This window comes from Eptatretus burgeri, chromosome 6, assembly GCF_056783735.1.
Source record: "Eptatretus burgeri isolate ZD-2024b chromosome 6, Ebu_testis_v1, whole genome shotgun sequence".
Taxonomy (NCBI): Eukaryota; Metazoa; Chordata; class Myxini; order Myxiniformes; family Myxinidae; genus Eptatretus; species Eptatretus burgeri.
The window spans coordinates 111,137,470-111,154,064 of NC_140966.1; the positions used below are offsets into that span (position 1 = coordinate 111,137,470).

The 16,595-nt window shown below is 41.3% G+C and overlaps 1 protein-coding gene across 1 annotated transcript in view; it reads left to right on the plus strand.

The window, feature by feature from the left end:
- The first annotated feature begins 1,785 nt into the window (after positions 1-1,785).
- LOC147025619 (SH3 and multiple ankyrin repeat domains protein 2-like) overlaps positions 1,786-16,595 on the plus strand; it is a 155,735-nt gene continuing 140,925 nt past the window's right edge. Inside the window, exon 1 of the mRNA XM_085886768.1 lies at positions 1,786-1,914. Coding sequence (XP_085742894.1) covers positions 1,797-1,914 — 118 coding nt within the window. The 5' untranslated portion in view covers positions 1,786-1,796. The remainder of the gene's footprint in view (positions 1,915-16,595) is intronic.

The following is a 16,595-nucleotide window of genomic DNA, read 5'->3' on the forward strand; positions in this document are numbered from 1 at the left end:
AGTGCAGCAGCCCACACATAGACCCTGACAGTGCAGCAACCCACATTTAGACCCCTGACAGTGCAGAAGGCCACACATAGATCCTGACAGTGCAGCAGGCCACACATAGACCATGACAGTGCAGTAGCCCACACATAGACCCAGACAGTGCAGCAGCTCACACATAGACCCTGACAGTGCAGCAGCCCACACATAGACCCTAACAATTCGGCATCTCACACATCGACCTTGACAGTGCAGCAGCCCAAACATAGACCCTGACAGTTCAACAGCACCCACATAGATCTTGACACTGCAGCAGCACTGACAGATCGTGACAGTGCAGCAGAACTCACATCGACCCTGACAGTGCAGCAGAACTCACATCGACCCTGACAGTGCAGCAGCCCTCGCATACTCTTAACTGTGCAACAATCCCCACATAAACCCTGACAGTGCAGCAGCCTAAGCATAGACCCTGGAGTACATCAGCATCCAGAGGCCCCCATTAACACTACAACTGCCCACACCAGACACTGACAGTGCAACAGTCCTTACATATTCTCTGACACTGCATGAGCAGCCCACACGTACTCCCTGGCTGTACAAGAGCATACATAGACCCTGACAGTGCAGCAGTCCATACATACATCATGACTGTGCAGCAGTCCACACATAGACATTGACACTGCAGCAGTTCACTCTACACCCTGACAGTGCAGCAACCCACATATAGACCTTGACATCACAGCAGTCCATACAAAAACCTTGACAGTGCAGCAATCTGCACATAGACCCTGACAGTGCAGCAACCCACACATAAACCCTGACAGTGCAGCAACCCGCACTTAGACCCTGACAGTGCAGCAACCGGCACATAGACCCTGACATTGCAGCAGCCCATACATAGACCCTGACAGTGCAGCAGTCCATACATAGACTCTGACAGTGAAGCAGCCCACATTTACACAGATACAGTGCAGCAGCCCACACATAGACCCTGACAGTGCAGCAACCCACATTTAGACCCCTGACAGTGCAGCAACCCACATTTAGACCCCTGACAGTGCAGCAGTCCATACATAAACCTTGACAGTGCAGCAATCTGCACATAGACCCTGACAGTGCAGCAGCCCATACATAGACCCTGATGGTGCAGCATCATAGACCCTAACAGTGCAGCATCCCACACATAGACCTTTACAGTGCAGTAGCGCACACATAAACCCTGACTGTGCAGTAGCCCACACAAAGACCCTGGCAGTGCAGTAGCCCACACAAAGACCCTGGCAGTGCAGTAGCCCACACAAAGACCCTGGCAGTGCAGTAGCCCACACAAAGACCCTGACAGTGCTGCGTTGCACATGCAATCCCTGGCAGTGCAGCAGCGTCCAGATGAAGAGAGACATGACGGTGTGTGGGTTTTGGCTCCGCGCTGGAGAGGATGAGAGGGGAGGGGGGGGATGTTAGGGAGATGGGACACAGGGAGGTGCAATTCGCTCTCCTTGTTCACCACGTTCAGAGCCGCGTGGCCCGCTCGAGCCGACATTACCATCGATCTCACCGGAGGCCACCACGGGCTGCGCCATCAACCGTTACCTGACGAGGTAGCGATTTCCATCCCATCCGATCCGATCCGCATCTTCGTTTCGGGCATGATGCGCAGCCGTCCCTGAGCCGCACCGCGGGGGGTCTCGACTCCCGAGCTGGGAGGAGTGTGTTGAGGAGGGTTGAGGAGGGTAGGGGCTGCTTGGCGGGGGATCTTGCATCCCGAGCCGGGCTCTGCCGGGGGTGGGGTGGGGGGTGGCGATCCTGCCATGAACGGGAATTACCTGCGCTCGTTCTCCCGCAGTGACTACCTGATGGAGGAGAGGGCGCTCAATCTGCGCAAGAGGGGTCGAGAGGGCTTCGGCTTCGTGCTGCGGGGGGCTAAAGGTGAGCAACGCGGGGGAGGGCTAGGTGGGTGGGAGAACGCTGCCAGGTGAGGGTCCGCACTGCACGTGCAGGCGCGGGGCCAGCCTTGGCCGAGCACGGAGCGCGGACCCTGGAGTCAGAGGTATGTGGGGAGTGTGTGCCATGCTTTGATCTCGTCGGCTTTTGATGTAGTCCTATTTTATCCTGGTCCTACTTGTGGTGGTGCCATGGTCATTTGAGTCAGCCGAAGGACTTCAGTGATTCCGAATGTTTTGCACCCCCGCGTTAGAACTGTGTGGGTTGCCGGTTGTATTGTGTGACCGTCTGGGCGGTGGGATGTGGGAATGAAAAAAATGCTGGGAAGGGCAGTGAAGGTCACACCGATTTGTGGACACACCCGGGGAAGGACCATCGCTGGTCCATCACAAAGATCTTGGGACACGGGAACATGTCCCGTTTTATTGAACGACTGAGTCCGGCCAGGGGTCGTATCCTGGACGGTCCTCGTTAGACATTCCGTGTTCTTCCTTTATGTGCAGAGCCAAGGTCTTTTGGAGGTGGTGTTAAGCCGGTTATCCTGTTCACTTGCATCTGCTCGAAAGAGTCTCCAGGATCTGATGTACAGAGTCATAAGGAACAAGCATTGATATGTCCTTACCCAAAACAAATTGACCCTCACCGTTTGGTTGCACATGAATTCAGCAACCTTTTCCCCTTACGGACCCCTACAAGGCTCACGAGCATAAAAAGGGGTTGTGGGTTTAGGGGAGTGGGGGGTAGGGGCTGGGGCAAGGACAAGCAAGCGTGGTCGATTTTGGTTATTCAGGACTTACGTGCCTCTACCCGTTTACCAATTTGTGATGTTGAACATTTTCATGATGATGTGTTGATGTTATGTTTTACATTTGGAATGGTAAAGTATACTCCGTTTATTATCTAATTAGAATACTGCAACATAAGGTATAAAGCAGGACAGCCATCGACTAGACAATGAGGCTGTTGGTAAAAGTAACACTGTTCTCGAAAGACAACATTGGTTGTGTACTTGTTCGCATCAATTTGACCCGCTCGAGAAATATAAAATCCATATCCTTCACCGAATGCACCATCTGAACATATCCTCCACAGGATGGCACACCTCATGATGACTAGCTCATCTTGTAATACCACGATGTCCACCAACTAGCTCCAAGCTCCACATGAATCCTCCATTAGATTGCACACCTCATGATGACTAGCTCATCTTGTAATACCACGATGTCCACCAACTAGCTCCAAGCTCCACATGAATCCTCCATTAGATTGCACACCTCATGATGACTAGCTCATCTTGTAATACCACGATGTCCACCAACTAGCTCCAAGCTCCACATGAATCCTCCATTAGATTGCACACCTCATGATGACTAGCTAGCCTGGTGTTGGCTTAGTGGTTAGGGTGGTGGCTTGGGATCCTAGGGTCCTGAGTTCAATCCCCATTGCCCGCTGAATTAAAAATACACCAGGAGGTTGACTCAGCCTGTCATCCTTCCGAGGTCGGCAAAATGAGCACCAGTGTACTGGTAAGGGGGACACTGCATCAGAGGCATAGTCGCGTCCCAACCAATGATGCAACCAGCAGCCACAGGCTACACTCGATAGAGAGATGATGACTAGCTCATCTTGTAATACCATGATGTCCACGAACAAGCTCCAGGATCTGCATGTATCTTCCATTGGACTGCACACTTCATGATGACTAGCTCATCTTGAAATACCACGATGTCCACCAGCTAGCTCCAAGATCTTCATGTATCCTCCATTAGACTGCACATCTCATGATGGCTAGCTTATCATGTAATACCACGATGTCCACCAGCTAGCTCCAAGATCTGCATGTATCCTCCATTAGACTGCACACCTCATGATGGCTAGCTCATCTTGTAATAGCAGGATGCCCACCAGCTAGCTTCAAGGTCATTACGTATCATTATTGGACTGCACACCTCATAATGGCTAGATTAGCTTATAATACCAGGATGACCACTCGCTAGCTCCAAGGTTTGCACGTATCCTCAATAGGACTGCGCAACTCATAATGACTAGATCATCTTGTAATACCAGGATGTCCACAAGCTAGCTGTACGTATGTCCTCAAGCCAGCCATATGTATGTCCATGGTCTGTATGTATCCTCCATAGGACTGTATACCTCATGATGGTTAGCTCATCTGGTAATACCAGGATGTTCTCCAGCTGGTTCAAAGGTCGGCATGTATCTGCCATTGGACTGCAAACCTCATGGTGCCGAGGTCATCTTGGAACACCAACACCAGGATGTCCACAAGCAAGGTCCATATTCTGTATGTATCCTCCACAGGACTGTGCACCTCATGATAGTTCACTCATGTTGTAATATCAGGATGTGCATTCGCTAGCTCCAAGGTCTACATATCCTCCACAGGACTGCGCAACTCGTAATGACGAGATCATCTTGTAATACCAGGATGTCCCCCAGCTCGCTCCAAAGTCTGTACATATCCTTCATAGGATTGTGCACCTCATGAAAGTTCACTCATCTTGTAATACCAGAATGTCCACTCGTTAGCTCCATGGTCTGAACGTGTCCTCCACAGGACTGTGCACCTCATGATAGTTCACTCATCTTGTAATACCAGGATGTCCCCCAGCTCGCTCCAAAGTCTGTACATATCCTTCATAGGATTGTGCACCTCATGATAGTTCACTCATCTTGTAATACCAGGATGTCCACTAGCTAGCTCACTCCATATTCTGTATGTATCCTTCACAGGACTGTGCACCTCATGATAGTTCACTCCTCTTGTAATACCAGGATGTCCTCTAGCTAGCTCCATGGTCTGAATGTGTCCTCCACAGGACTGTGCACCTCATGATAGTTCACTCATCTTGTAATACCAGGATGTCCACAAGCTCGCTCCGTGGTCTGCCTGTATCCTCCACAGGACTGTGCACCTCATGATAGTTCACTCATCTTGTAATACCAGGATGTCCACAAGCTAGCTCCGTGGTCTGCATGTATCCTCCGCAGGACTGTGCACCTTATGATAGTTCACTCATCTTGTAATACCAGGATGTCCACAAGCTAGCTCCGTGGTCTGCATGTATCCTCCGCAGGACTGTGCACCTTATGATAGTTCACTCATCTTGTAATACCAGGATGTCCACAAGCTAGCTCCGTGGTCTGCATGTATCCTCCGCAGGACTGTGCACCTTATGATAGTTCACTCATCTTGTAATACCAGGATGTCCACAAGCTAGCTCCGTGGTCTGCATGTATCCTCCGCAGGACTGTGCACCTTATGATAGTTCACTCATCTTGTAATACCAGGATGTCCACAAGCTAGCTCCGTGGTCTGCATGTATCCTCCGCAGGACTGTGCACCTTATGATAGTTCACTCATCTTGAAAATACCAAGATGTCCACTAGCTAGCTCCTTGGTCTGTATGTATCCTTCACAGGACTGTGCACCTCATGATCGCTAGCACATCTTGGAATCCCAGGATGTCGAGGACTCAACTCCAAGGTTTGTATATATCGTCCGCAGGACTGTGCACCTTATGATGGTGACCTCGTCTTGCAATAACATGATGTCCACAACTTAGCTCCAAGGTTAGTACATATCCTCCACAGGAGTGTGCACCTCATGTTGGTTCCCTCATCTTGTAATAACACGATGTCCACCAGCATGTTTTAAGGATAAAACCCACATTTTCTCCAACCATACCTTTCTTTCATGACCAGCATTGTGTTTGGGTGTCCATCTGGAATAGTTTTGGGCTGCGGCCTCCCTTTCCATGTTAAATCGACTGGAGACAGATAAGTGGTTGCTGTTGACAAACAGGCCACACATTGAATGTGGTGATTCATTCCTGTGTTGCAGCCTTGTCGTGTGGACCTGACTGATGCCTAGGCCTTGTGCTGTATTTTAAGGAGTGGGACTAATAATTGAGTTGTTTACCACCAGACTCATGAAGAATGTGAATGTGTCCCAAATGGGAAGAACAATATCCTGAGATGGAAAGTGTGGGCCATTGTCCCCCCCCCCCCAACGGAAACTCTCCACATTGTATTTGTGCTCATTGTTACTTTCTACACTCAACTACCATCCAAATTATCTCTCATTTCATAAATTATATTCAGAATGCTGATGTTATACACAATGGACAAAATGGGGTATCCACCATGACTCTCACCGATGGACTTTATACTTCAATGTTTTTGAGTTGGAAATGTCTGGGGGATAGATGATTGAAACAGGTGGCGAGAGGTACACGTGAGAGGTACACTCAACGTAGTCAGCATCATGCATCCCATCATTAATCCTTTGAAAGACAGCAAACAGTGTTGTAACTAACATCTAGTGGTTGCCTCCATGTTCCATTGAATTGTCACCGGAGGAGGAAGTGCTGATTTGAAAACACTGCATCCAAAGTGGACGTATTTTGTCATGACTCGTACATACAGGTTCCAGGGTTCCTCTACTCTGATTGCTTTTCAAGGAATTCCCCAGGCAAGTGGAACCCTACAATATTATTGGAGGAGGTAAAAGAGAGTAGTCAGGGTAGAGATTGACAGGAAGGAGAAGTGCTCATGTCCTTCAAAAGGAAATTCCTCAACTCAGTGCTGAAGTTCTACTCAACATCAAGATGGAGAATGATATCAGCTTCGGAAAGTCTTCCTTTCATCCCTCTTCAACTTCCGCTTCATAACGCTCTACCATTCACAGGAATACTGGACTTCAGGACATCAGCATGTGAACTCTTCTTAGGAATCTCGTTTTTAGATTAGGACTACAACAATGTTACATTTTCAACTTCCGACGTTGTTCTGTATGCAGCTTGTGGCTTCTAGTTGCATCATTGCTGGGAATGTAGCTGCGCTGCTGATGCAGTGCCCCTGTTACCAGCAAGCTGGTACTCATTTTGCCGATCTCAGAAGGCTGATAGGCTGAGTCAACTCACCTGGTGTTATTTCAATGGAACCACAGGGGTTCAAACTCAAGACCCTAAGATCTTAAGCCAGTCACCTTAATGGTTTAGCCAACAACATGCTTTTTCACCATCGAATGAGAGGCGTTACAATGGCCGTTTGTGCTTGCAAATTGCAATGCAAACGAGATGAAAGAAAAGAGAAGCGGTAATGGAGACTTTAGCACAGTTAGTACCAAAGGGTGGAACCTGCTTGAGAATATTGAGCTTGTGGCTCAACCCACCGTCTCCCCTCATTCTTCAACTTGACTCGAGGCCAACAGAGCGTCTGGAGCACGTCATCGCATCTGCTGAGAGAGTGGATCAAGTTGAAACACAAGTATGTAATTAGTTTTTCTTCAAAGACTCTAGACTGGTCTTCCCTTTATACCAAACATAGACCTCTGCAGGAGGTCCTCAGGACCTCTGCATAGACCTTTCTCTGTCGCTTTGCAGACAAGGTGATGTAGCAATGAGCGCAATGTCCTTTGGATGGATGCAAGCAAAGAGCTTGTCCTTACCAACTGGAAGAAAAGGAAGCAGGACTTTGAATACGTGTTTACTGTCGTGCCGTTGTAAAAGACTCAGATAAAGAACGTCTTCCCTCCCAGTGATGGTGTTGCCTAATTGGTTATCCCGGGTTAAAAGGGGCAGGTAAAAGACAAGGTAACAGATATGGGATGGATTGGGTTTAGGGTTTGGTAAAAGGAACGGATTAATGGAATCCATTGCTGGGATGATCACTGGCGATGATTGCAACATTACTTTATGATCTCTTGATAAACAACATTGCATGGTAAACATCTCTCCAGTGCCATGTCAAACCCTCCTGTGAAATTATGACCCTTCTGCAAATTATACTTTTATAGATTTTTTTATATTCCTTCATTTATCATTCTTTATATGATTAGCATAGTATCTATGTGTTTGTTTGTGTGTTTTACAGTGGCAATCCAAGTCCTGCTTCCACATCCTCCCGTCCGTAAGGATAGGCTCTTTATAATAATAAGAAAAACACGCCCGATGGTTATCAAATAAAATTCTCCGTGGCCAAGTGGTTAAAGTCGTGGACTCATAAGCTAGCGGATGAGGTTCGGACCGAGCCAAAGAAATTTCGAACTTGGCTTTCTGTCTCCTTTCATGTATACTAACAGTGACCTGTGGAACAACCACGCAATGTAAAATGTGACTTCATGTCCTCAACTCTCTCCCCCCCCCTTCACAAACCCCAAGTCATCAACCCCCCCTCTTCCCAAACCCCAAGTCCTCATGCTCTGCCTCTCAACCCACCCAAAATAACTACTCAAACCTCCCCCTCCCCTCAAAAAGGCAGAAAGTTCCCCCCTTCCAAAGAAAGTCCTTACCCATCACCCAAGTCCTCACCCCCCCAAGTCCTCACCATCCTCCTCCATGCCCCAAGGCATCAATCCCCTCCTCCATTTCAAGCCTTCAAAACCCCTCCTCAACCTGCCCCCAACACAGCTCCTTAACCACCCCACCCCCAAAGCCTCAACCTCCAGAAGTCACCAACTTATCACCAAAATGGGAGTGACAGGCCTTGTGCATATCCCTCATCACATAAGCGCAAGGCCTGTTTGTACTGAGAGCTTTAGCTTTCATAGAATTGAGAGAGACAGATGTGATGATGTGGTGGCAGTGCATATTCGAGAGCAGTACTCCATTGACTTATGGACAGTGGCCTTGTAGTCTGTGAGTATTTCTGATTTTTCAAAGTACAACTGAGAATGATGGAGGATGCCCAGTCTGCAAATGGCTTTGGAGACCAGTTTTGACACATGATCAGCCCAAGAGATATCGCGACTGATGGTGAGGCCTGCAAATTCAGAGGACTGAACATCTTCTGGTGGCAGACCATGAAAATTGATGTGGGGATTCATTCGATGATCCTTCCAGAGTGAAAAGATGAGACTGAGATTTTTTAGGATTGAAAGATGATGCACTTGTCAAAACTGGACAAGGAGAAACCTGGGTTATATCATTTGACAAGGCTTAGGCTTTCATCGCTGAGCGCTGCTCATCAAACTATTCATGTGGCATCCAAAACACACTCTTTTCACAGTTGTGGGATATTATCTCACTGCACAAGTAATCCATTTCGATGGTTGTCAATCTATCTTCAGAATTCCCCTTTTGCACATATAGGTAGGTTAGTGTTTTGGGAAGTAGTGGCTCATGCTATTCAAGGGAATGTGAGCTGAAGGATACATTGGTCTTACTTCTTCCACAACATGCCCATTCATACAACCCAGGAAGGATCACAATTGTCATTGAAACGAGGCCAAATTCTACTTGAATCGTTATTGTAGATTAGCAGGGACCTGCAGAACATCTTCACAATGTAAAATGTGACATCAAGTCCTCAAAATCCCCTCCCCCACCCTCACAAACCCCAAGTCCTCAACCCCCCATCCCAACCCCAAGTCCTCAACCCCCACCTCTCGCTCCCTACCCAAGATTTCAATGCCCTCCCCACCCCCATCAACCCCCACCACAACTCCTCAACCCCCTTCCACCCCAATCAAAAAGTCCTCAACTACCGGGCATTCCCACATCGATCATTACCTCATCAAAACAGCAGGGAATGTTCTACTTTAGGGAATGACTTCATTTTCTTATAACATTCATTTCCATCGAGTATATTTACAAATAATAACTTGGAACTTGGTTCTTGGTTTAAGTGTCTTTGTTGAGCAGAAATGAAATGATAAACTTCTCTTAATGCTCTTATTTGACCAACTCCTGAGCCACATATCATTTTGAGATTGTAGTAAATTGTTTTTCCATTGTTAGTAGAGGATAAATGGGGTTTCTGAGGCAGCCATTCAAATGAATGGAGAAAGGGAAAAACTTTCTGTCTTAAGCCCCAAAAGCCCAAAATAGGAGACCGATTTTCTCCCCCTCCCATACAAGCAAATGTAAAATTGAGACTGATTCGAGTCCCAAAAGCCCAAAATAGGAGACTGATTTTCTCCCCACCTATCCCTTTCCCTCACATACAAGCAAATGTAAAATTGAGACTTACTGATTAAAGCACTTCTTTCCTTTCATATTTTCATTCCATTCAAAGAGCGAACCAATGAATATTTGTCCATGTTCCACTTTGGGGAATAACTTCATTTTCCTATTACATTCATCACCATTGAGTATATTCACAAAGATTACTTTGGAACTTGGTTCTTGGTTTATGTGTTGTTGTTGAGCACAGTGAGATGATAAACTTCTCTTAATGCTCTTGTTTGACCACCTCCTGAGCCACATATCATTTTGAGATTGTAGTAAATTGTTTTTCCATTGTTTAATTGATAACCATCAAAGTTTTCAGTCCATTCAAGGATATTAATTTTTTTCTTTCCATCCTCCAACTTATTTGTTTTATCTACTTTTACCCTGGTTATTTCTTCAATAAGACTTATTTGATATTTCTCATATTCTTTGTTTCCCATTTAAATACCAAGGCTGATTACATCTCCACTCTTTGGTTTGGTTATTGCTTGATTCTATCATTTATAAATCAGTAAAAAGACGGCGGTAGGCTGTTAAAATTCCCAACCCAATATCTTTACACTTATACTTATTACCATAAGGGAGGCTATTGATTCCATCCTCTAAAATATATATTTTATCATCAAAAGCTCCTAATGCTTTCTTATTTATCTCTTCTGCATATAATTGATGTTTATAACTTCTTATTGTATTCATTTTTCTGTACTCTTCCTTCTTTAAGGTTAAACAGTTGTAATAATGTTTAAAGTTTATTGTTTCCTTGATTATATTTTTCTTTATTCCCTTTATCTCCTTATCACACCTTTCAATGTTATTATTATCAATATACGTAAAGCATAAGACTTTGATCTCAATCCTATAAATTCACTCATGTCCTTCCCACCCAATTCATCTTTAAACTTACCAATAACCTTTTTATTCTTTGATGAAAACAATACATCACCTGACATAATTACTTGCATCATATATATCAATATTATCAATCATATCCTCATATACATCACTTGTCTTAATTTCTAATATAAAACTATCTGTATCCATATATAACAATGACACATTATCCTTATACTTTGATTTTAAATTATTATAGTAATTGTCATAGATTAACGACTTTGACAAGTCAAGAATTGATGTTCCGATATAAATAGGTTTATCCATTTCAATACTCTCTTTTTTCAAATGAATAGCACAAAAGTTCTCTTAAAACACCTCCGCTCATTCAAAACCTGGTCTATTAATTAACTTTGAAGCCTGTTTCCAAGATGTAGCAAGTCTTATGTTTTGTCGATTCCTAACATTTTCCATAGTCTTTCCAAATACAGCATTATTCATTCATTCATAAAAGTCCTTCTCAAAATCTGTTTTTGCTTCTGTTCTCCTTTTTGTATTAAAATCAATATACTTCTTTAACCAATGACTTTGTTTAAATTTCAAAATCCGATGAATTTTCCTCACTCTCAACCCAGCAGATAAATATTGTCTCAAGTTCCTTTGATGCAAAACATAACTTTCTTTATCATTTAATGTAGCAAGTAGTTTTTCTGGAGATTTACCTTTTATATTGAATGACTGTTGGTAATCACTTAACCATTCTTTTCTTGGACTTTCTTTATCAGGGGCATAAGACAGGTCTTTATGTTTGTGATGGTTCTTCTGGATATTTTAAATCAACCCACAAAATAATATCCAACTTCAGCTTCATCCAATTCTTTTTGAGAGGAGACAACAATGTCTTGTAAAACTTTTTCATAATGTTTTTCTTTAACCCATTTAAGTTTTCCATAAGGTAAAGATTGAGACATAGCCCACCCATACAAATTGTTAGCATCATAATACATCAGGTAAGAGTTGTCCTCATTCTTATTATAATCAGGAATATATTTGTTATTTGCTTTGGCATATCTCTTGGAACATACTTGAGATATTCCTCCTCTTTTGGCCTTCTCTATAATTAAAAGCATATATATGTCACTGATTAATTCCAAATTTTGTTTTGTCATTTTTAACGTAGCACTCCAAGCCAAACCCGTAGCTGTGTAATAGTGAGCGGGGTCTAATCAATCAGAAATTTTATTATGACAGACTGTTCTAAAAGTTTCAAACACATCAGCCAATAACAATACATCAGTTTTAAGATATGAATCATGATATTCTCCAAGATTCTTTATGTTAAACTTCTCCCAAACCTTTTTAGCTTGTGTATAATCTCTATCAGAAATATGACTTTTATTCAACTTGCCATAGAAACTTTCCCTTGAAGGAAGTTGTGTTTCTTTAAACTTCTCAAATGAATCCATATAGTCATAAGGATATATTCCCTTTTGTGATAAGAGATCAATCTCTTCTTGATTTGAGAAATGTGATTTAAGATTTGGTAAGTTTTTAATATTTGATGTTATATTAGATAATGGACGTGCCATAAATTTGTATGTGTCAAGAAATCTGATATGGGTTGTGGGGGATGTATGAATTATTTTTGTGAATGAGATGTATTTTTGATCTGTGTTAGGAATAGCAGAAATATCTCCAGATGTCTTTGAAAGTTCATTTATAAATAGATGCATGTCATAGTGAGCGTTGTTGTGAAGAAAGACAGGAATAAAGTTTGGGGGCTTGTAATTAAGATTACAACGGGAATGAGCTGGACCTCTATATTTACCAGTTAGATGACAGTGATCCCTAACCTTGACCTCTCCCTCAATTTTATCCTCACAAATATGACACATACTGTTCTTTCTAAATTCCTTTTTCTCTCCCTTTGTTAATGACATTGTTTTACAGGTTTTAACCATTATTTCTCTTTGTCTTATACAGTCTTTTTCCAATCGTCTTACAAACTCCTCTGAGGCATCTTCTCCTCTATAAAGTTCCAACTTGTTGTATTCATCACCAACAGATGATTTCATATAATAACAGAAACCACAAGCAGTATGTTTTTGATATTTATTTGTGTATGATTTATTTGGATTTGGAAAAACAGTATCTATCTTTTCAAGGATACTTTCAAAATCAGCAAATATCACAAATGGATGTTTTATACATTTGTTAAAATCTTTGAATGATATATTTGAACCTGCTTTTGGTAAATTGATTATGGTTGATTTATGATTCGAATATTTCGAATGTTGATTTAATCATTCTTTTGTGTGAAAGGAGTTGAGACATCTCTTACAAGGATACATTTTATATTTTCTCTTACATAGTTGTGATGTGGTTAATCTTGATAAATTTTTGATGAAAGCATAATGTGATTTTTCCTTAAAGTAAAGTAGAGAAGCTTAATGTGTGTTTCATCATTTTTATAGTTGTTTGAAATTTTTAATATCTGAACTTTGTTTGTATCCGTTAATCCATATACATTAACAGATAGATTATTAATTTTCTCAAATTTAGGAATATCTCTCAATGACATTGGAAACTTTAAATCTTTAACATTTAATGTATTCTCACATTTCTTATAATGTTCAACCCTTTCAGGATTCCATTGTGGAGGATGTAAGTGAGCAAGAACAGACCATAGAAAACATTTATTATCTTTGTTTTGAATATTGACAACCACTTTCTTAAGTTTTATCTCTTTTGGTGAATCAATATAAGAAGAAGCTTGAAGAGGATCTGATTTTAAGATGTGTATATCTAAAAAGATTATTTTTGTAAGAGCAAATCCACTACCTACTACAGTGTTATCAACATCTTGTTCTTGTCTCTGGAGTTCATCGTAAACATCACATCTTACAAAATCTTGAAATGATGAGATAAAGTGAGGGTTTGTCCTCATATCGGAAGTTGTTTCATCACCTTGTCTTACCATATTAAATTTTACTCCCATATAAAACTTAAAAGTTTTCATTTCACTTAATGTGTTTTCAATTATAGTTTCAATACTTTGTTTAACCATATCAACAACTTCCATGATTGAAGATGGTCCAGGGTCGTGAAAGTGAAACAATCTTATTTTTATATGCCCTTTAAATGCCCCATCAGTGTTTTCAATGGAGAATTTAGTGGCACCTTCCCTTTCGTCATTGTTCTTGTGTTTGCATGATTGAAGGTGTATATTATAATTTTTTAAAAGAATATCATTATCACATCTATCAAAATGTTTTGTTTCTTGGTCAAGTGGAGATATTTGTCTGAAAAGATTGAATGTGTGTTTGTTGGTTTGAAGGTATTTTTTATAACATTTATATTCATGATTACAAACATCATAGTACGTTGTATTCCCCATATTTATATAACAAAACTTTGCTTAAAATAAAATTTTCTTGATAAAAATTCCGTTTAATTCATAGGTGGATCTGTGCTTAAAACCTTTTTATCCTCCAACTTTTTTCACTTAATAAATACAATGTATCAAGACACAAAAGACAAGTTTCAATCAATCTCTTCATTTGTAAAAGATACTGAGAAATATGTCAATAATGTAAAATTGAATAAAGATAAATATAACAATGATTGGATAAAAACAATAATGGTGAATAATATGAGTTCTTCAATTTCCTTCAGTGGAAGGGCTTTTTGTATATCTGGAAGAACATCAATTAAAGTAGCTCTAACAAAAGTTTCTCCTCTCCTTCTGGCAATATATTCAAAGCTAGTAAAGCAATGAAACAAGAAAAAGTATCAAAAAAGAAAAACCTTATGGATGAAGCTTTAGAAAGAAAAGATAAGACAATCTGTAATATGCAAGGAGAAATTTGTATTTTTTTCAACAACCCGAAAGATGTAAATCCTGATGAAATAAAGGATGTTAATAGATCAGGTGAAATGATGTTTCGTTCCATAGTGGTTAAGGATCATTTTAAAATTACCTTTAATATAAAAAAATGTAGTAGTTGAATCTGTTGATGAAAAAAGGTACATAGATACAGATGGTAATGTTTTTTCTACTAATTAAATATGAGTCATTATTCAACTGAAGATTTTGAAGATTATGAGAGTGATGATAGTATCTCTGTTGGAACAGAAGACAGTTATGATACCGAGAGTTTGTGTTCAAACGATAGTTATGAAAGTAGTTTTACAGGTGATTGTGAAAGCACCAATGAAAGTACCGAAGATGATTCCGAAGATGAATTTTAATTTAAGCAAAGTTTTACTATATATATATATATATATATATACATATATATATATATATATATATATATATATATATATATATATATATATATATATATGAATAGTTTACTAGATTTTTGAGCCTCTTGAATTCCCTGATTCTCTGTATGACAAATTTGAGAATTGTCCTGCGTTTGTTAGAGTGGGATTAAACACAGAGTCAAAAGCCTAGAAACAATTTTTATTCTGTGATTATCTTCTAATTAATGATAATAAAAAAGATAAAAAGGAATATAATTCTTTTATATTTACACCAAAAATGAATTACTTTACAAGATTGATTAGATAAATGAATGTAAAGTATGAGGGTGATAACACACCTTTCCTTACAATGGAAGAAACTGAACGTATTAGAGAAATGTTCAAAGGATTGTTGTTACTATTGCGGGCCCGTAGGTGCGTGCCCGTACGTGCGGGCCCATACGTGCATGCCCATACGTATGTGCTTGTATGTGTGGGCCCGTATGTGCGTGCCCGTAGGTGCGTGTCCGTAGGTGCGTGTCCGTAGGTGCGTGTCCGTAGGTGCGTGTCCGTAGGTGCATGCCCGTATGTGCATGCACTTATGTGCGGGCCCGTACGTGCGTGGCCATGCGTGCAAAATATATATATATATATATATATATATATATATATATATATATATATATATATATATATATTGTGACGTCAATCATTACATCATAGCACCGTGTCCTGTCATTGGTTGGTAAATAAATGGCCATAACTTGGGAACCGCTTGTCCGATTAATATCAAACCTTGAAAAGGCACATCCACAGGTCCCCAGCAATATTCCTGGCAAGCTTCAATTAGATCGGACCGGGGTTGGCGAGAAACAGCTGTCGTAGACACACATACAGACAGACAGACAGATACACACAGAGATTGCTGCAATTATAGATAGATACAAGACTGGAGACGGCAATGGTTCACGAGCGGTATTTGACGATGTAGATTGTTTCAGAAGTCAAGGATGAGGCAATGTGATAATTTTTGACCAAGTTATAAAAATGATCAACATGATGTGGTACGAGTGACAGGTTATTAGCTGCAAAATGTCGAAAACCCGGTTTCGTTCAACAACTTTCAAAATTTTACCTTTGCATAACCTTTAAAGGTCACAAAACAATGTTGTGGATTTCATTCCGAGGCTATACATGCTATAGCTTATTGGCGTTAGTTCGTCGAAGAAGGTCAAAAGCCCGGTTCGATTCCCACAACTTTGAAAATTTGACCTTTGTGAACTTTAAAGGTCAAAGGTCAAGGATTATGACCTTTGGTACAAAACTTCCTCTGGAACATTCGAGGAACAATATAATGTCATATAGGCTATATGGCATTTCGCACTCCTCGGATTATCCATAGTTTGATGAAATCAGCGTAAAAACAAACTTGAAGGGGGCGCCACAGGCAAGGTGTTCAAGATAGAGCAAAATGGCTTCAAGATGTTAGGTGGGGAATGACCTCCAGATTATGCATAAAAAATATTGTCATTTCAGCTCTCAAAGTTTGGGCGGTCATATGATTTTTACGTCAAAATACGCAATTTTCTAAGTTCGTGACCTTGTGAC